The sequence below is a fragment of the Rhinoderma darwinii genome, chromosome 8 (genome assembly GCF_050947455.1).
Source record: "Rhinoderma darwinii isolate aRhiDar2 chromosome 8, aRhiDar2.hap1, whole genome shotgun sequence".
NCBI lineage: Eukaryota > Metazoa > Chordata > Amphibia > Anura > Rhinodermatidae > Rhinoderma > Rhinoderma darwinii.
The window spans coordinates 118012038-118035207 of NC_134694.1; the positions used below are offsets into that span (position 1 = coordinate 118012038).

Here is a 23170-nt window from a genome sequence, read left to right on the forward strand (position 1 = left end):
AAGAATATAACTACTATAATACTGCTCCTATATACAAGAATATAACTACTATAATACTGCCCTCTATATACAAGAATATAAATACTATAATACTGCCCCTATATACAAGAATATAACTACTATAATACTGCTCGTGTATATACAAGAATATAACTACTATAATACTGCTCCCATATACAAGAATATAACTACTATAATTCTGCCCCCTATATACAAGAATATAACTACTATAATACTGTTCCTCGTGTACAACAATGCGAATATAAACTAATCTTTTATATGTAACTGGAATTTTTTTTCTAAGAAGCCAGCAGGGTTTGTTTAATGTGTAAATGTTCACATTTTTATATCTGCAAAATTAATAACGGGTTAGGCTAAATTCACATTTGCGCCAGGGTTCCATTCTGACGTTCCGTCTAAAGTTCCCATCAGAATGGATCCCTGACTATGACACACGTCTGCACATTTTTTAAACTATTTCCCTCGTTTTGACCGAACCCTTGCACAACTGACACAAATAGAAACCATTTGCACCGGATCCGTCACCATTAAAAATAATGGTGATGCAAACGGAAACCTATGGTTTCCGTTTGTCTCAGTCAGGGTCCCGTTCTAACATCGGAACGGAGCCCTGACACAGATGTGAAGAAAGCCTTAATGATTTCTTTTTTTTACCTGCATTTGGTAAACCTTTCTTTTAAGAATTTTACATTTTACTGTGTTTAACAAAACATTATAAGAACTGCAGTCACATCTATAAAGAAAAGGTCCTTTGTGGAAGAAACAGGAATGAAGTTTATTTCTTATTTCCTTTTGCCTTTTCTTACTGTGTCAATTCCGTAATTGTTTAAATATTGTCATTGAGACGTAATAATAACACATAAACCTTATACAATATAAAACAGCAAGTCACGCTGTTCCAATATGCCGTAATGGTGCAAATAAAATAACGAATACTCACAATGTAACGAGTAAGAGGGTATAAGAGCTTTTACAATTAGAGTGAGAAGCTCTTCCAAAGACCAGTGATAAGTGATAATAATGCAACAGATACAAAGTTATGTACAAAACAGCAACTCACAAACACGTTTCTCATCCTTTTCTCCTCCACCAGCTACGTTTTCTTAGTCTACTTTTTCTCCCCTCCTCTAACTTCCCTTTTATCATCTTTGTATCCTTTGCTCCTCTTTCTCCATTTTCTCTTCTACTTCTTCTCTTTCGGTCTACGTGTTTTTCTTCTTCTTTCCTCCTTCTTTATCGTTATTTTACTTGACAGTGGGGAAGAGTTTTTTGACACTTTTTTGGACTCTGAAACCACGCCGGAAAACATGCCGAAAATGCCTCCCATTTATTTCAATGGGAGGCGGAGGCGTTTTTTTCCCACGAGCAAAAAAACGGCTCGCGGGAAACAGAAGGGACATCCCCTGTATTCGGGCGTTTACACTTCTGACTTCCCATTGTCATCAATGGGAGGCAGAGAAAGCATATTTTGCGGTGTTGTTTGCCCGCGGCGCTCAATGGCTGTGGCCGAAAAATGCAGTGAAAAACGCCATGAAAATCGGCGTGCAGGCAGAGCAAAATCTGCCTCAAAATTCCAAATGGAATTTTTAGGCCGATTTTCTGCCTGCAAAAAAATCCATGTGAACCCAGCCTTAGAATGGCGTTACATAGGCATCAATTATAGTAAATGTGGTAGGCCACACCCCTTCTGCTATGCTACTCTCACTTTTCTTCAAAGTTGCAAGAGCGGCTGAAACTGCCCAACAGTGGAAAATTTTGTGACTTTTCTACACTAGAAATCTTTTTCAATTTGCCCTTTTGTCTTTTAATTATTCTCTCTTCTCCTTTTTCTTTTTTCTCTTCTTTCTTCTTCTCTTCTTTCTTCTTCTCTCTTTCTTCTCTCTTACTTCTCTTTTCTTCTTCTTCTTCTTCTCTCTTCCTCTTCTCTCTTCTCTCTCCCTCCTCTCTCTTCCTCTTCTATCTTCTTCTCTCCATCATCATCATCATCATTTTCTTCTTCTTCTCTCTTTGCTCCTCCATGAACCCCTTCTCCTCTTTTTTGTAATTTTCTTCATTGTTATTTTCTTCCTATCATCTTCTCCTCCTCCTTCTTCTCCTCCTCCTCCTCCTTCTTCTTCTTCTCCTTCTCCTCCTTCTCCTTCTCCTTCTCCTCCTTCTCCTTCTTCTCCTCCTTCTTCTCCTCCTCCTTCTTCTCCTCCTCCTCCTTCTTCTTCTCCTCCTTTTCCTCCTCCTCCTTCTCTTCCTCCTCCTCCTTCTTCTTCTCCTCCTCCGTCTTGTTCTTCTTTTTCTCCTTTACTTTCTTTTCTTTTCCTCTTTGTTTATCTACTCTGTATCCCTGTATTCCTCTATCCTCTTTTCCCCTCACGTTATCTTCCACTTTGTTTACTTCTTCCTATGTATCTCCTTCTCCTCTTTGTTGTCTACTCAGTTGAGTGTTTTTTTGTTTTTTTTTTCATCATCTGCTACTTTATTATCTCTGATTACATGTTTTCCCTTCTCTGTACATTTCAAAAATTTATATTACCAGACATGCAAAGCTATTGGCCGATTGTTAATGACTGATAAATTTAAAAAAAAACAAACAATAAAAGCAAATAAAATAAATGTTACAACCTTTGGAGTATACGTCCTATGAGTTGGAAAAATATTAGCCCACATTTACTAAAACTGGCATTTTTTTTACGCTGCTCTATGTAAAGGAGGCAATTGGGGCGATTTGCACTGACTGTATTTAAAGGTGCACACCTCTTAATAAATTAGGTGAATTTTAAACTGACAGTGAAGACATGAAATCTACACGATGATCAGGCATAGATTTGCACTGAAATTTGCACCGCGAGGTGTCGTATCAAGATGAAGTCTATGTATGAATATCTGTGAAATGTACTTGACTTCATCTAATTCAATGTTTCTTTTGTCTTACAGTTAAGAAAGCTTTGGAAGAAGAAGAAGAAAGAAAGCCAGTGATGGCCAAGAAGAAAGTAAAGGAACTGAGAGTCCTGGATAGTAAAACAGCCCAGAATCTTTGTATGTATTGTATTTTATGCGATTTCTACAGAAATTATTACAATATAAGGGTCAGTTCACACAGAGTTTTTTTTGGCACTAATTTTGACATAGAAACAGTGCTGAAATCGCCCCCATTAATTTCAATAGTAGGTAGAGGCATTTATTTTCCCGGTCGGCTTTTGGCCGCACGCGAGAAAAAAGAAGCAGCATGTCCTTTCTTGCCACGGCTTCCGCCTCTGACGTCCTTTTGAAATCAATCCGAGGCAGAAAAAACCTGCGGCACTCGTTTATGAGCATTATCTGCAGCGTTTCTTGCCTGCGGTTCGAGCATTAGCTTCAATGGCTGTGGACGAAACGCCACGGAAAAAAATAGCACAGACCGTTCAAAATCTGCCTCAAAATTCCTGAACGAATTCTGAGGCTGATTTTTTTCTCCCTGCAAAGAACTCTGTGTGGTTTACATACTATGCTACAGTGTATATAGAACATTAGTTATAGTCATGCACAAAACTGTAACATTATATTAAGAAAAGAAGGACCCTAAGGCCTAGTTCACACTTTTGGTGCTGTTTTTGACGTGGATACCGCGCCTAAAAACGGCCAACATCACCTCCCATTGATTTCATTGGGAGGCGGAGGCAGTTTTTTCCTGCGAGCAGAAAAAAACTCTCGTGGGAAAAAAAATACATTCTCTTTCTTCCCGCGGTTCCGTCTTTGACCTCCCATTGAAATCAATGAGAGGCAGGGAAAGCGTTTTTCGTGGCATTTTTTCCAATGGCTCTCAATGGCTGCGGCCGAAAATTGCAGCGAAAAACACGGCAAAGAAGGGGCAGGCAGGTCAAAATCTGCCTGCAAGAAACTTTGTGTGAACATAAAGGAACATTCTAGGCAATGGATACACTGTTATGTATAGTGCTGGGCCTGAGGAGGAGGAACATTACAATAATAGTTTTGTAATATTCATGTGGTGACCTTTCATGGTTTAATTATGATAGGTAGTTGATCATAAACTGATTATACACAAAAGAAAAAAATTCATGGGAAAATTATTTTGCTACGTTTCAGTAGAGGCCTTTGGGCTAGTTTAGTGAGGAAAATATTTCTATGACGAACTGAGTGGTAGCAAACAAGTACAATGTCAATGAGCTGCTTAAAAGCCAGCGGTATATTGTTGTGTATTAAATAAGACATTGTGAGATGGACGTAATATTACCGCTTTACAAAGTATTAGTGTAGACTCCGTTTGAGGCACCAGTTCATAGAAAGGATTCCCTGGAGATGGGGAAAGAACACAGAAGGGCAACTCCACTGACAAGAGGAATGAAGAAACTTAGTTGTGTGGAAACATTAAATGTATGTAGTCATGAGAAGAGACGTCTAAGTGGAAACATGAGCAATGTATATAACTAAAAATATTAATAAAAGCCGTTCAATGTAAAGTCCCCTCAAAAGACAAGGGGGCACTACCAATGGCTGGAGAGAAAAAGGTTCAGTCTCTTGAGACTACAAGTCCTCTTTACTGTAAGACGGGTGGATCTGTGGAATGGTCCCCTAAGAAACTGGTTTTAGCAGAAGCGGAAGAAAGGATGAGATGATTTTTAAAAACAAACAAAATATCAATGCTTATGTGGATGTGAAGAATCCTTGGTCAAATATTGATCCGGTCTGGTTGCCAACCGGGGCCAGGAAGAAATTGTGTCTCTTTTACAGTAGATTGACTCAATGCTTTATGGGTAATTCTTGCCTTGCTCTGGATTGGTAGGGTCAACGAAGTTCTAGAATTGACCCATTCCCCTTCTTGTATTCCACATCCTCACCCCTCTCCTGGTAAAAGTAGATGGACTTGTGTTTTTTGAACAACACTATGTAATGTTGGACATCCTGAAGTGGTCTGTGCAGAGAAGGAATCTAAAAAATCCACTGTTCGAAAATTATTAAAAAATAAATGAGGTATTATGGGTTTTATGGTCTTATCCAACGTCCATCATGAAGCCAACTGTGGTCTATCTACATCTTCAACTACTGTTACTCAAGTATTGTTCGACTCGGAAATTAACGTAGAGCTCATGAGTCTCTTTTTATTGTGAATCTCCTTTGACCAAAGGTCTACAAGAACTTGAACCCAGTGTATGGTGACCATTGTGTTTATCCATGGTGTCTTATTATTTATCTTTCAGCCATCTTCTTGGGATCTTATCGAATGTCTTATCAAGAAATTAAGAACATTGTCTTAGAAGTAGATGAAGGGAAATTGTCTGAATCTTTAATTCAGGTATGTTTCGTCATGGCATTGCACCTCATTACAGAAGGATGTTTATTGTACTGTATGTTTTTGACTTATGAAAGTTATCCAAGTGATTTCGGAATATAGATCCCAAATTGATCACTATGGTGGATGTAGCTTACATGTCTTTTAATATGGTGGCTTAAAGAGAAGTAACACAAGCTTTCCATAATCTGCCGTGATCTCGACTAGCATAGAAGTTTACAGATTTTATAATCCGTCAGAAGATCTTCACCTCAGTGTAGGACTTGGGTTCCTTTGGCCAACTAGAGGGTCCACCTTCCATCTATAAAGAACATGTCCATTTCACAGGACATATCATTAATTAGCTCTAATAGGTTAGTTGTGAATCACTCCATAATAAAAAAACTAAAAAAACCCTAGTGACAAGTGATTGTCTCCAAATTCGGCACAATATGGGGTTGTCTTCTGCTGGATCTTTGGGACCCATTATTGTGTGAGATACTGCGCCCACTGGAGGATCATCTAATACTCTGGCAGTCCAGACCTGCTTAACGTCTAAAGACAATACAGATATCTATGCAGACACCTTCTAGATTTGTACCTCATCCAGAGGCGTAACTTAAAGAGGCTCTGTCACCAGATTTTGCAACCCCTATCTCCTATTGCAGCAGATCGGCGCTGCAATGTAGATAAGAGTAACGTTTTGTTTTTTTAAAAACGAGCATTTTTGGCCAAGTTATGACCATTTTTATATTTATGTAAATGAGGCTTGCTAAAGTCCAACTGGGCGTGTTTAACGTTATGTACAACTGGGCGTGTATTGTGTATGTACATCTGGGCGTTTTTACTTCTTTTACTAGCTGGGCGTTGTGTATAGAAGTTTATGATGCTGACGAATCAGCATCATCCACTTCTCTTCAGAACGCCCAGCTTCTGGCAGTGCAGACACAGCGTGTTCTCGAGAGATCACGCTGTGTCGTCACTCACTTCCTGCCCCAGGTCCTGCATCGTGTCAGACGAGCGAGGACACATCGGCACCAGAGGCTACAGTTGATTCTGCAGCAGCATCGGCGTTTGCAGGTAAGTCCATGTAGCTACTTACCTGCAAACGCTGATGCTGCTGCAGAATCAACTGTAGCCTCTGGTGCCGATGTGGCCGACACGATGCAGGACCTGGGGCAGGAAGTGAGTGACGTCACAGCGTGATCTCTCGAGAACACGGCTGTGTCTGCACTGCCAGAAGCTGGGCGTTGTGAAGAGAAGTGGATGATACTTCTATTCAGAACGCCCAGCTAGTAAAAGAAGTAAAAACGCCCAGATGTACGCACATAATACACGCCCACTTGTACATAACGTTAAACACGCCCAGTTGTACTTTAGAAAGCCTCATTTACATAAATATAAAAATGGTCATAACTTGGCCAAAAATGCTCGTTTTTTTTAAAAAAAAAACGTTACTGTAATCTACATTGCAGCGCCGATCTGCTGCAATAGGAGATGGGGGTTGCAAAATCTGGTGACAGAGCCTCTTTAAAGCTCCACAACCCCAATACAAAATCTATTGAAAAGCCCCCATCTACCTTGCAACATTTACATTACTGGTGCTTTCTTATCTGAGAGAGGGGCCTTTGATTCTAGGGCTTGGGTGCGACTCCTATCTCTGCACCCTCAATATCTGTGCCCTGACCTTATCTACCCAAACCCTATAAATCCTCTGCAAACCTTCTCCAAATCCAGTTTTAATGCAACTAAAGCATAATCATTGCACTCCAATTCTTGATCATTTTGTGGATCTCTGCTTGCTATCAGTGAATGGGAATATAGTTGTCTACATTCAGAAGATGAAAACTCCCTGAAATTTAAATACTTAGAGCTGAGAATTTGCAACTATTATAGACAATCCCCTGTGATAAACAGTCGGACTTCAGAGTGAGGGTATGTTCACACGGGGTGGTTACGCAGCGTAAAGGTACAAAGCGTACCTGCCCTGGTGGCCGCAGGCAATTCTGGGAGAAAAATTGCACCAAATTGTGGCCAGTTTTTCACCCGGAATGTACATTGCAGGAAAACTGGAATGAACGTTTCATCCCATGTGATCGACGGTACAGCCTGTGATTGGCGGCGGTCACATTGGATGAAACGTCATCCCAGGAGACCGGTCTGCAGAACTTCAGAGGTAAGTATAATGTTTTTTTTTTTCTAAGTTGCGATTTTTGCGGCATTTCATGAAATCTCATCCACTCCTCTGCTACTGTATTATGCTGCGGATTTTCCGCATCAAAATACGTTGAGGACTAGCCCTGATATATTTGACCTGCACTGATACATTGTAACAAATTGAAGAGAGATTTCTGCTGCTTATGTGGCTTTGAGGACTGTCTTGATTATGAGACATAAGACTTCAATATCACAGTGTATAGGAGCAGATTAGAATCATAGTGAAATTCTAGAATTGATTTATGAAGTTTTGGTTAAGGGATTGTGATTGTTTCTGATTTAAAAAGCTTAAATTGGAAAAAGCAATCGGCCTATACCATTTAATTATCTGGATGGTCATTATTGATGCGGGTGTGGTAAACAATAGACAGATCTAGATTCTGAACTCTTTGTTAAATGTTTTTATTTCCTGATGAAAAAATATCTAGTAATGGATCAGTGAGTAGAACAAGAAATGTTTGCCCAATGGGAAGAAAATAAATAAATAAAATAGTTGAGTAATTTCAATAATAAGCATAATAAAGAGCGGGGACTGAGCAGAGCAGGTAATAAAGAATCAATAACTTCACTTGTTATAGGACCCCCACAATGTAAGAAAACTTTACTAAAAGATCAATCTAAATAATCACCTGAGAGCTACACGTCCCATATTTGTATCATTCGGGTAATTATTATAGTAGATATATTCTTCAACATAAGGGGTCAGTATTATAGTAGTTATATTCTTGTATATAGGGGGCAGTATTATAGTAGTTATATTCTTGTGTCTAGGAGCAGTATTATAGTAGTTATATTCTTGTATATAGGAGCAGTATTATAGTAGTTATATTCTTGTATATAGGGGGCAGTATTATAGTAGTTATATTCTTGTATATAGGGGGCAGTATTATAGTAGTTATATTCTTGTATATAGGGGGCAGTATTATAGTAGTTATATTCTTGTATATAGGAGCAGTATTATAGTAGTTATATTCTTGTATATAGGGGCAGTATTATAGTAGTTATATTCTTGTATGTAGGGGCAGTATTATAGTAGTTATATTCTTGTATATGGGGCAGTATTATAGTAGTTATATTCTTGTATATGGGGCAGTATTATAGTAGTTATATTCTTGTATATAGGGGGCAGTATTATAGTAGTTATATTCTTCAACATAAGGGGGCAGTATTATAGTAGTTATATTCTTGTATATAGGAGGCAGTATTATAGTAGTTATATTTTTGTATATAGGGGGCAGTATTATAGTAGTTATATTCTTGTATATAGGGGGCAGTATTATAGTAGTTATATTCTTGTATATAGGGGGCAGTATTATAGTAGTTATATTCTTGTATATAGGGGGCAGTATTATAGTAGTTATATTCCTGTATATAGGTGGCAGTATTATAGTAGTTATATTCTTGTATATAGGGGCAGTATTATAGTAGTTATATTCTTGTATATAAGGGCAGTATTATAGTAGTTATATTCTTGTATATAGGAGGCAGTATTATAGTAGTTATATTCTTGTATATAGGAGGCAGTATTATAGTAGTTATATTCTTGTATATAGGGGGCAGTATTATAGTCGTTATATTCTTGTTTATAGGGGCAGTATTATAGTAGTTATATTCTTGTATATAGGAGGCAGTATTATAGTAGTTATATTCTTGTATATAGGGGGCAGTATTATAGTAGTTATATTCTTGTATATAGGAGCTGTATTATACTAGTTATATTCTTGTATATAGGAGCAGTATTATAGTAGTTATATTCTTGTATGAAATAGGAAAGAAGAATTGATCCACCGCTGTTTGAAGATAAAAGGTATACAGAACTTCTGCCATTCATAAGAACACTGCTAGTGTTCGAAATGCGTAGGCTCGGGCATCTGCCCGCATGAAAACCACCTTGTCACTTCGTCTACTTCCAATTTTAACTATTTTTTCATACCAATAAAAGTGGGAACACAGTATCCCTTTTATCATCAAACAGCGCTGGATCAATTCTTCTTTTCTATTTCATATCACTCACCGTGGGCCGTCGCGGGGATCCGAGCAAGGTGAGCTGAAGGTTTCCTCCCATCTCTTTTTTTCTCCCTTTATATTCTTGTACATAGGGGGCAGTATTATAGTAGTTATATTCTTGTATATAGGGGAAGTATTATAGTAGTTATATTCTTGTATATAGGGGGCAGTATTATAGTAGTTATATTCTTGTATATAGGGGAAGTATTATAGTAGTTATATTCTTGTATATAGGGGTCAGTATTATAGTAGTTATATTCTTGTATATAGGGGCAGTATTATAGTAGTTATATTCTTGTATATAGGAGCAGTATTATAGTAGTTATATTCTTGTATATAGGAGCAGTATTATAGTAGTTATATTCTTGTATATAGGGGTCAGTATTATAGTAGTTATATTCTTGTATATAGGGGCAGTATTATAGTAGTTATATTCTTGTATATAGGAGCAGTATTATAGTAGTTATATTCTTGTATATAGGGGTCAGTATTATAGTAGTTATATTCTTGTATATAGGGGGCAGTATTATAGTAGTTATATTCTTGTATATAGGGGGCAGTATTATAGTAGTTATATTCTTGTATATAGGGAGCAGTATTATAGTAGTTATATTCTTGTATATAGGGGGCAGTATTATAGTAGTTATATTCTTGTGTATAGGGGCAGTATTATAGTAGTTATATTCTTGTATATAGGGGGCAGTATTATAGTAGTTATATTCTTGTATATAGGAGGCAGTATTATAGTAGTTATATTCTTGTATATAGGAGCAGTATTATAGTAGTTATATTCTTGTATATAGGAGCAGTATTATAGTAGTTATATTATTGTATATAGGGGCAGTATTATAGTAGTTATATTCTTGCATATAGGAGCAGTATTATAGTAGTTATATTCTTGTATATAGGAGCAGTATTATAGTAGTTATATTCTTGTATATAGGAGCAGTATTATAGTAGTTATATTATTGTATATAGGGGCAGTATTATAGTAGTTATATTCTTGTATATAGGGGCAGTAGTATAGCAGTTATATTCTTGTATATAGGGGGCAGTAATATTGTAGCTATATTCTTGTATAAATTGACAGGTGTGGCACTGTTTCTGGAAGTAAGCAGCCATGTTTTTCTAATCCTGTATACGGTCTATTATATCAGTATTTACAAGGATTAGACTTTAGACTTTTGTGTGGACCCTACAAAGCAGCTGTCCACATCTCGGCTTTCTGGACCCCTCCTATAGAGACATGGGGTATTGGGGTTACTGAAGGGAGCCTTGCAATATTTCATTGGCCTTAATTTTCCACCTTAAATAGAAAAATCCTTAAAGCAGCTTTCCGTTCTCGTGCCGGTGGAATCTCGTGTCAGCGCTGTCCTCACTTTTCGCAGCGATCATCTTGGCAGATGCACATGTTCTGTATTTGAGTCCGGCTTACTCTCTGTTGTCAGGCTTAATATTTCTTCCAATTCAGAATGAAAGGGAAACCGATAGATGAAGGTAATTAAATTGTCAGGATGACAGGAATAGACTATATTTTACTGATAACTTGTTTCATCTTACAACAAAAAAAAATTCAATTACTTTGTGTTCAGCTCAGCTTGGAGGATCCAGGGAAAGCTTTATGTATCGGAGCATAAATAGCTACTGTATCTTATTACTCTCTGCCCTGTTTTATGTCACATAATTGGTTGTTTTCTATAACTGATGTGCGTTTCCATTACTTGGATGGATTTAAGTATAGTAATGGACATGAGTGCATTAGACTTCAGGAGCTGCATACATCATGTATATGGTGGGGAATCCTGGCAGGTTTACAGTATAGAGTTAACTTCTAGGACTTTTATTTTACCTTGATACATTTGACTGCCTTTGACTAATAATCTGCTGTAGAACTACAACTTCCAGCATCATTAGCAAATAAATTTATCCTATCAATGAAAGGTAAGTCAACCGTAAAATTTGATGTACAATTAGCTACTATGTGCGATGCCCCTCATGGTCAACTGTAGAATATTCTCGAATATCTACCCAATATACAGACAGCGGAACCTCCTATACTTTAATATACCTGTAACATTACCTCTAATATTTGCACCGGTTGCATATAATATACCCCCAACCACTATAATATTGACCCCATATTTCTAATATACTCCCAGTCTTCTATAATATTTGCAATAGTTACTTAATTCTAATATACCCTTAATCACTCACTTATACTATACACCTCCATCTATAATATTTGTAGGCTAAGTTCACACTACTGTCACCTTCCGTTTACCTCTCTTCCGTGAGAGGAGGATATGATCGAAAGCTTAAATGGAAAGCATCGCTTCCGTTAGAATTACCATTGATTTCAATGGTAATTATTTTGTTTCAGTTGCATTCGGTTTGTCTCCGTTCGCTAGGTTTCTGCGTATTTTTTCCCCCACGAAAGCAAAAGTGCTGTAAATACACCTAGTATCTTATGTTATATGGTAATTTCACCTCTAATATTTACTTTAATATATACCCTGAGTCACCATAATATTTATCACAGATACCCATAATATACCCCAGTAACCTATAATATTCTCCCAAGCAAATGTGATATTTAACTCCGGTACAACATATATCATCAGTAATCTATGATCCAGTGGCGTAACTACCGCCGTAGCAGCTGCTATGGGGCCCGCGGCATGAGGGGGCCCGTGTCGCCCGCCGGTACGGGCCCCCACCATGGCCGCAGGCTCTGCTAGCAGCCGCTATGGCAGCTACAGCGCGACGCCACTGAACACTAGTGCAGAGCAGGGAGGTATCTCCCCGCTCTGCCATTAAACAAAAGACATGTATCCCCCTCTCCACAGGATCTCCACAGGACAGGGGATACATGTGTGATCGCTGGCATTGATAGGGAGAACGGGGGACTGAAAGTCCTCTGAAGTTCTCCATCACAAACCTCGGACTTCCGGGGTCTGTGTCGGCAGCTCCGTAGAAATGAATGGAGCGCCGGTCGCGCTTGTGCGCATGCATGACCAGCGCTCCTTTCATTTTTATTGAGCTGCCGACACAGATGCCGGAAGTCAGAGGTTAGTCATGGAGAACTTCAGGGGACTTTCATACCTTTATATACCTCCAGTCATCTATATTTACCCCAACAACTTAGCATACACCGCCAGTCCCCCATATTTACTCCAGCTACTTATAATATACCCCAGGCCCCCATATTTACTCCAGTTACTTATCATAAACCCCAGTCCCCCATATTTACTCCAGTTACTTATAATAAACCCCAGTCCCCCATATTTACTCCAGTTACTTATAATATACCCCAGGCCCCCATATTTAGTCCAGCTACTTATAATATACCCCAGTCCCCCATATTTACTCCAGTTACTTATAATATACCCCAGTCCCCATATTTACTCCAGTTACTTATAATATACCCCAGTCCCCATATTTACTCCAGTTACTTATAATATATACGCCAGGCCCCCATATTTACTCCAGTTACTTATAATATACCCCAGTCCCCATATTTACTCCAGTTACTTATAATATACCCCAGTCCCCATATTTACTCCAGTTACTTATAATATACCCCAGTCCCCCATATTTACTCCAGTTACTTATAATATACGCCAGGCCCCCATATTTACTCCAGTTACTTATAATTTACCCCAGTCCCCATATTTACTCCAGTTACTTATAATATACCCCAGTCCCCATATTTACTCCAGTTACTTATAATATACGCCAGTCCCCATATTTACTACAGTTACTTATAATAAACCCCAGTCCCCCATATTTACTCCAGTTACTTATAATATACGCCAGGCCCCCATATTTACTCCAGTTACTTATAATTTACCCCAGTCCCCATATTTACTCCAGTTACTTATAATATACGCCAGGCCCCATATTTACTCCAGTTACTTATAATATACGCCAGTCCCCATATTTACTCCAGTTACTTATAATATACCCCAGTCCCCCATATTTACTCCAGTTACTTATAATATACGCCAGGTCCCCATATTTACTCCAGTTACTTATAATATACCCCAGTCCCCCATATTTACTCCAGTTACTTATAATATACGCCAGTCCCCATATTTACTCCAGTTACTTATAATATACCCCAGTCCCCTATATTTACTCCAGTTACTTATAATATACCCCAGTCCCCCATATTTACTCCAGTTACTTATAATATACGCCAGTCCCCATATTTACTCCAGTTACTTATAATATACCCCAGTCCCCTATATTTACTCCAGTTACTTATAATATACCCCAGTCCCCCATATTTACTCCAGTTACTTATAATATACCCCAGTCCCCCATATTTACTCCAGTTACTTATAATATACGCCAGGCCACCATATTTACTCCAGTTACTTATAATTTACCCCAGTCCCCATATTTACTCCAGTTACTTATAATATACGCCAGTCCCCCATATTTACTCCAGTTACTTATAATATACGCCAGGTCCCCATATTTACTCCAGTTACTTATAATATACCCCAGTCCCCATATTTACTCCAGTTACTTATAATATACGCCAGTCCCCATATTTACTCCAGTTACTTATAATATACCCCAGTCCCCCATATTTACTCCAGTTACTTATAATATACCCCAGTCCCCATATTTACTCCAGTTACTTATAATATACCCCAGTCCCCCATATTTACTCCAGTTACTTATAATATACCCCAGTCCCCATATTTACTCCAGTTACTTATAATATACCCCAGTCCCCCATATTTACTCCAGTTACTTATAATATACCCCAGTCCCCCATATTTACTCCAGTTACTTATAATATACCCCAGTCCCCTATATTTACTCCAGTTACTTATAATATACCCCAGTCCCCCATATTTACTCCAGTTACTTATAATATACCCCAGTCCCCCATATTTACTCCAGTTACTTATAATATACCCCAGTCCCCCATATTTACTCCAGTTACTTATAATATACCCCAGTCCCCCATATTTACTCCAGTTACTTATAATATACCCCCCAGTTACTGATATTTACTTCAGTTATTTATTATAGACCCACCGTCTCCCATATTAACTCCAGTTACTTATAATACACCCCCAATCCCCCATAGTTACCCCAGTTTCTTATAATATAACCCAGTCACCTATATTTAACACGGTAAGTTTTAATACACCGAGTCACCCATATTTACCTCCGTTACTTATAATGTACCCCAAGTCATCTGCATTCACCACAATTACTTCTAATATCCCAGCCACGTCTAGTAGATTGTTCTATTTACCTGCAATGCCTCCTCTAGTCACCTATAAAGCCCCATAATCTTTCCTGTGAACAAGACAAGCAAACTCTACCCCTTCACTGTGAAAAGCAGATTTTAGCCATAAAACACGTCCTCTTCGTTTCTTACGTTTTGTTTTTTTCATATTCAGCTGCATATAAAGTATTTTTACTTTTTATCAAATGGAAAAAGCCAGCATGCATCCGTCATCCAGGCAGTGTGATTAAATACTTAATCTTAACACTTAATCACACTTTTAAGAGCAGTTGAGTAACTGTAAAAAATAAGAACTACTTTGAAGAGCATAAATACATGTCTCCGGCACCGGCGAAGAACGAAAAAGAATAAAAAATAAATAAAACTCAGACGACCAAAAGAAGAATTGTTTCTGCTCAGAATTCCACTTATAGAAGAGATTACTCAACCAGCTCCTAAAATAATGGGGATGAGAAGAGTGCGTCCGTCCTACACCCTTAACTAGGGTCCTGTGTCTCATCCTGGCGTTTAGATTAATACTGCGTATGTGACTGGAGCTGCAGACTGTATGTGAAGATTATTGAAGGAGAACTCCAACTAGGCTGGAATATCTGTACTCTGGAGCTCTACAGGTCATGACGCTCTGAACTGTGTGTGTAATAATACAAGTAATTATAAAGTCAGCACTATTACCACCATCATCCACTGGAGGTGCCAGCAAAATTGCTGCCATATCAGAGAGACGAGGAGGACTGCACGGTCTATAAGAGAGTATCCTAAAAGGGAGAAGTGCAGTGTCTTAAGAGGGGGTGAAGGAGAACGGAGGGAGGGGCACCCCATTTTTATATACCCTATTAGAGAATTCGGAGTTAATATCGGGGGGTCCTCCGTTCAGGATTCTCTTCTCTTGGTCAGAGTGGAGAGGGGTTACATAGAGCGTCTCTCTCTCTCTTACTCTCTCTGGAGGACCTGTCCTGTCCTGTGTTACACAGACAACACATTGATATGAATGGACACTGTGTAATGCTTCACTTCACCTGGGGTGGCACTGCAGGAAAATGTAACACCTACTGACAGGTTTCCCCACAGATCACAGCTGATCGCTGGAGGTCCCAGCAGAAAACACTTTGTGATCAGTTTATTGTCAATGGACTTTTCTAATAAGTAGGGTTTGTCTAAAGCAAACAACCCCTGTAAGTCATTAAATACTTCCCTAATGTTAAACTATAGGCAGAAACATAAAATTTAGTCTTTGCCCTGTTTCCTCCTCTTCCACCTCTCAGTCTTATTGGGTATTGGTGCTGCGGAGATATTCGCAAAAGCAGGAAATTCTCCCTCTGCTGGACAGCAAAGGTGCTACTGGAAAAAAAAATTGTTATACATAATTCAGGGTGGGCGAAGGATGTATATAATGCCTACAATATGGAAATAATTATAGTATTTAAAGAGTCATCTGCTTTGGACAATCCCCTTTTATTACAAGGGTTCCTCGACAATAAAGAGATCACGAGTTGTCCTGCTGCTGAGACCCCCAGCGATCAGTTGTAATCTGTGGAGTAATACGGCAGAAAGTGCTGAATTTCTCTGCAGCGCCACCACAGGTGAAATTAAGCATTACACAGTATAAACTGAAGTCAATTGATTGTTCTTGTCACACATGGATGTGCTGGGTCCTCTTTATAACAGTTAAGGGACCAGAATACAGGGACTCTCCTCCCATATTAACCCTAATCGGGTATTTAAAATATTATTATTATTATTATTATTATTTGGTGTCACGTGGATTTCAGCTCTTGTGAATAGTGTTTTTTTCGTCCTGCCTTCTATTTGGACTTCTCCATTAAAATCTAAATGATAATTGTTAGAGCAAGTTCCTATTTGGTATTGAAAACATAACCTGAAATTGGAGAACAGTCACTATACGTCCCTGTTTCTATGGAAATGTATGAGGCAATTAGAGCGGCTGCGTGTTACATTGTGTCTGTGCAGCGGCTGACGAGACTCTCGGTGACTGTGTTGCTTGTTGTTCGGTTAGTTAACCAGAGGGAGTCACTTTTGTCCGCAGTATATTTACTGTCCGTGTCAGCCGCACTGTGATAATATTCAGGAATAGTCACTCCATTAATAAAATGAATGTTTGATGTTAATTAACAGAGGACGATCTGACGCCATTGTGCAGAAAAGTCACGTTTTACATTCAGAGACATAAATACGAGTAAATTGTATCTGGAGTCGGTAAATTGTTTGGTATTTAAGGATTAACGCGCTATTGTTGTGGTGTTGTCGAGCAATCAATAAAATCAATTTCTATTCTGTTTGTGGAATAAAAGTGAAATCTGTGATTAAATGTCAGTGATATAAGCCAAGAGAGCAACATGTAAAATAATAACGGCGGGATGTGTCCGCCCCACAAATACACCGAAAAACTGCACGAAATCGGCACATGAGTGTCTCATAGGACATGGAAGGGAAGAATCTGTCCAGGCGTGTAGCCATGTTGGGTGTAGAGGTGGCGGTCACACCTGGACCCTGGAGGAGCCTGAGGGGGCCACATAAAAGTACACCAGTATTATAAATGGCCCCTTGTAGGTTGCTCTGTTAAAGGGGCCCAGAGGCATCTATCTATCTATCTATCTGTCTGTCTGTCTGTCTGTCTGTCTGTCTGTCTGTCTGTCTGTCTATCTATCTATCTATCTATCTATCTATCTATCTATCTATCTATCTATCTATCTATCTATCTATCATTGGTGGTGTATCTAGAAATAGCTGAAGAAGTGCAAAATGACTCGTACTCCATGCAATGCTTCCTCCGTTCAGGGTGAACTTTGATATTTTAGTCTTGGGTTGAGCCAGTTCTACTATTTCCTGCCTCCCCAACAAGCAGTGGGAATAGATACAGTATAAGGAGGGGTAACGTCATTGGCAGTGACTTGATTTCTGTTTAACAACTTTGAAAGCAATTTGTAGCTGATTATCATTTGCCTGTGGATAAATATCCCGAGTTTAGGATCCCGCAGAAAGCTGCGTCTCCCATGAATAAATAATCGCTGAGTTACTCTCTTCAGATTGTGAAGTATTTAAGCAGAACGACTGGAGGGGAAGTCTATTATTTTGGAACGTCTGCTTTGCGAAATCCATCCTGCCTTGCTCTCTCGCCTTCCATTAAAGTATCGTTTTCTGACCTTGTTAATGTTATACAATATGCACAAAAACATCTTACCCATAAAAAAAACAAAGCGCTCTCATTTAGCTGGAGCCGGGCAGATGGTGGGTTTGGAGGGTTGACACAAATAGAAGGCAATGGCAGGTAGCAGCATGTGTTCCCCAGAATATAACAATCCTAATTGCAGCCGGAATGGATTATTTGCCAAACTGCATCAACTTTGTCATAAAGGAATTTTTCACAAACAATTCCAACACAAAACTTCGAGGATTCAAGGGCACGGCCATTTTTATATTAACCCCTAGATGTGATATAGGATTTTATCCCTGCAATAGTTGTATGGGGACTGGGTAAATAAGGGATCTAACACTTACAAAAAATCAAGGTGGATACAAGAGAGTAACAATAAGGACGGGTTCACACGGGTCGGACGCGCTGCGTAAATTTCCGCGTCATATCCGACCACTGCAGAGAGTTCTGAGTGAGCATGAGAATTATTTATTTTTGCCTAGTTGCGATCTTTGCGGCGGAATCTCAGCTTTTCCAGTACAAAAATCGCAACATCTGCCAATCTTTGCGGGTTTTATCTCCTCCTTGAAATCAATGGTGAAGACCCGCAACAGAAATTCAGCGATTTCACAACATAAATTGACATAAAAAAAAAAAAAAACACCGCGGGTCAATTCATGAACGTTTTTTTTCAGCGTGTTTTTTACGTGGCATGTGAATGAGATTTGTTCAAATCTTATGCACATGCTGCTACTGTAATACACTGTGGATTTTGTGCAATGAAATCCGTTGAGGAAAATTCGCAGTATTTACTCTACGTGTGAACTCGGCCTAAGGGTGGATTCACATACGGCAGAGCTTGTTGCAGAAAATTTAGTTGTTTCTGCAGAAAACATGCATTTTGCAAATTTTCTTATGTTGTATGGAGCACAAATATAGCGCCCGGAGCAGTCTATGGGGTCAAATTGTATCTCTGTACGCCTCCAAATTCATATTGAGGCATAGAGACGTTCTTCCATGCTCCATTGGACACCTTCCTACTAGAAGAGAATACCTCCATTATACGGCGGCTTACGGAGGCACTATATAGCGGCACATGGCGTTCCTATGGCTCTGTAGTATAGAGATGCAGGGATACCGTCTACCTCCGTACACACACACAGCTCTGCTGTGTACACGAGGCCCTACAGCACATAAGGTGCACGTATTGATAAGTGGTACATCTTTAAAAATAAAAATTATGATTTCGTACAAATACAAATCTGGACTAATGCCCTAAACAATTAAGAAAACAAGATGATTATTATTAATAAATGTATCTATCATGTATTTATCATGAAATATTATACTTAGTAATAATATTATTATTATTATTATTAGTAGTATTTGTATCCCTTACTATGTATTAGTCATTTATTATTAAAATAATTATCTTATCTATTATATATTTAATCTCATTTATTACTACTATTCAATAATAAGTATAATAGTAATAAATGAGAATAAATATATAATAGATAATAAAATAATTATATTAATAATAAATGACAGTGATACAAATAATAAAAATAAGTATTACTGTCATTTATTAATATAATTATTTTTTGTATTTATTATATATGTATTCTCATTTATTATTATTATTATTAGTTTATTTATTGGAAACTTTGTTCAGATCCTATCTTACCATAAATCCTACCATAAATAAATAGGCAGTGATTTGGTTTATTTGGCTTTGTCCACGTTTCAGTGCACAGTAACCATGCGTGCTGCTCAGCCAGCTCCTTCCAGGAGGTCTAAGGAGGTCCCAGTATTCGGGTCCCCACCAATCACACACAGAGTCAATCAGACTGCAGGATTTTTTATAGCTCTTGTAGTGATTTTGATCCTCCTGATCAATTAAATTTTTGACTCGCAGGAGGTAGTGGGGTAGGAACCAAAGGGCCGGTGAAGTCTTCCTAATCTCATATTGAAGTCAGGACAGTGGGGGAGGGCTCCTGCTGCTGCTGCCAGAAAAAGCTGATCTTAGGTTTGTGAGAAGGAAAGAGGGGAAACTGATGATCTCCTGGCGACACACAGGAAATCTTTTATTTTATTTTTTTTATACCGTTTTAATTGCAATACGAGACATTACAGATTAAAATAAGAGAAGCAAAATAAGGCAGGACTTGCAGGTATTTTGTCAATTTTAGTCTTCCTTTACAGGTAAAACCCTCTTTAATGTCGTGCGATCTTCAGGTGTTGAACATGTCCCGGGTTTTTTTTACCAAGCGCCAATAGTTTCATTCTATCCAAGTCTTCCCCCTCTGCCAGTGCAAATAGTGCCCCAGGTATCTCCAGCACCCCTGGCATCTCCAGCACCCCTGGCATCTCTAGCACCCCTGGCCACTGGACTTCTCACATCTGTCCCTGTGATGACCAGCGGGGGTTCCTCAGTTTTGATGCTTCCTGGTTATGACTGGAAGCTTTTGCGATGTCTTGAAATGGTCGAAAACAGCATGTGAATGTATGCCGACGATATCGTTATCAAATGCACAGTATTACTTCAATATTCTATTAGATTAGCGCTCTGATGGACAAAGATCCTAAAATCAAGCCAATTGCTGCTGTAATTTATCTAGATCAGCTTGAAGAACATTACAGTCAAAGCCTTGTGCAGACCCGACCTCTACACAGATATAAGCATATTGTTCAGCTGGTGTTTGATGCTATCTCATGTACTGTTATCAAATGACCATGGAAGTCGGATGAAAGCGGCGACTCGTTGCATGATTATTATTTAATCTGCATGTCCTTGTTTATCGATATAAAACATTAACACCGTAAAAATAAAACACCCCCGAGACTGAAAGAATAAGAGAAGTCCATGGAATGTGAACTGTAACAGAGGCGATTGTTCTACCCTACAAGTACTCCATGTTTTATGGTTAAGAAAAAGGAAATATCAGATAATATGCGTGTTATTAAAATGTAAGAGATTTCCAGGTAATACCAGCATGCTCCATATCACTATATACAAGAAGATGTATAACTTATACCGGCTGTACATATATAATTATATACAGAAGATGCCCAGGTTATACCAGCATGCTCCATATCACTATATACAAGAAGATGTATAACTTATACCAGCTGTACATATATAATTATATACAGAAGATACCCAGGCTATACCAGCATACTTCATATCACTATATACAAGAAGATGTATAACTTATACCAGCTGTACATATATAATTATATACAGAAGATGCCCAGGTTATACCAGCATGCTCCATATCACTATATACAAGAAGATGTATAACTTATACCAGCTGTACATATATAATTATATACAGAAGATACCCAGGTTATACCAGCATACTTCATATCACTATATACAAGAAGATGTATAACTTATACCAGCTGCACATATATAATTATATACAGAAGATACCCAGGTTATACCAGCATGCTCCATATCACTATATACAAGAAGATGTATAACTTATACCAGCTGCACATATATAATTATATACAGAAGATACCCAGGTTATACCAGCATGCTCCATATCTCTATATACAAGAAGATGTATAACTTATACCAGCTGTACATATATAACTATATACAGAAGATACCCAGGCTATACCAGCATGCTCCATATCACTATATACAAGAAGATGTATAACTTATACCAGCTGTACATATATAATTATATACAGAAGATACCCAGGCTATACCAGCATACTTCATATCACTATATACAAGAAGATGTATAACTTATACCAGCTGCACATATATAATTATATACAGAAGATACCCAGGTTATACCAGCATGCTCCATATCACTATATACAAGAAGATGTATAACTTATACCAGCTGCACATATATAATTATATACAGAAGATACCCAGGTTATACCAGCATGCTCCATATCACTATATACAAGAAGATGTATAACTTATACCAGCTGTACATATATAATTATATACAGAAGATACCCAGGTTATACCATCATGCTTCATATCACTATATACAGGAAGATGTATAACTTATACCAGCTGTACATATATAATTATATACAGAAGATACCCAGGTTATACCAGCATGCTCCATATCACTATATACAAGAAGATGTATAACTTATACCAGCTGTACTAATATAATTATATACAGAAGATACCCAGGTTATAGCAGCATGCTCCATATCACTATATACAAGAAGATATATAACTTATACCAGCTGCACATATATAATTATATACAGAAGATACCCAGGCTATACCGGCATGCTCCATATCACTATATACAAGAAGATGTATAACTTATACCAGCTGTACATATATAATTATATACAGAAGATACCCAGGTTATACCAGCATGCTCCATATCACTATATACAAGAAGATGTATAACTTATACCAGCTGTACATATATAATTATATACAGAAGATACCCAGGTTATACCAGCATGCTCCATATCACTATATACAAGAAGATGTATAACTTATACCAGGTGCACATATATAATTATATACAGAAGATACCCAGGTTATACCAGCATGCTCCATATCACTATATACAAGAAGATGTATAACTAATACCAGCTGTACGTATATAATTATATACAGAAGATACCCAGGTTATACCAGCATGCTCCATATCACTATATACAAGAAGATGTATAACTTATACCAGCTGTACATATATAATTATATACAGAAGATACCCAGGTTATACCAGCATGCTCCATATCACTATATACAAGAATATGTATAACTTATACCAGCTGTACATATATAATTATATACAGGAGATACCCAGGTTATACCAGCATGCTCCATATCACTATATACAAGAAGATGTATAACTTATACCAGCTGTACATATATAATTATATACGGAAGATACCCAGGTTATACCAGCATGCTCCATATCACTATATACAAGAAGATGTATAACTTATACCAGCAGTACATATATAATTATATACAGAAGATACCCAGGTTATACCAGCATGCTCCATATCTCTATATACAAGAAGATGTATAACTTATACCAGCTGTACATATATAATTATATATAGAAGATACCCAGGTTATACCAACATGCTCCATATCACTGTATACAAGAAGATGTATAACTTATACCAGCTATGCATATATAATTATATACAGAAGATACCCAGGTTATACCAGCATGCTCCATATCACTATATATAAGAAGATGTATAACTTATACCAGCTGTACATATATAATTATAT

General features: G+C 38.0%; 1 protein-coding gene across 4 annotated transcripts in view; it reads left to right on the plus strand.

Moving 5' to 3' along the window:
- The window catches only part of DIAPH2 (diaphanous related formin 2), a 952586-nt gene that overhangs the window by 423159 nt on the left and 506257 nt on the right, over positions 1-23170 (plus strand). For all 4 annotated transcript variants that reach the window (XM_075836589.1, XM_075836591.1, XM_075836588.1 and 1 more), the window contains 2 exons: positions 2947-3048; positions 5208-5302. In XM_075836589.1, the coding sequence (XP_075692704.1) occupies positions 2947-3048; positions 5208-5302 (197 nt within the window). The remainder of the gene's footprint in view (positions 1-2946; positions 3049-5207; positions 5303-23170) is intronic.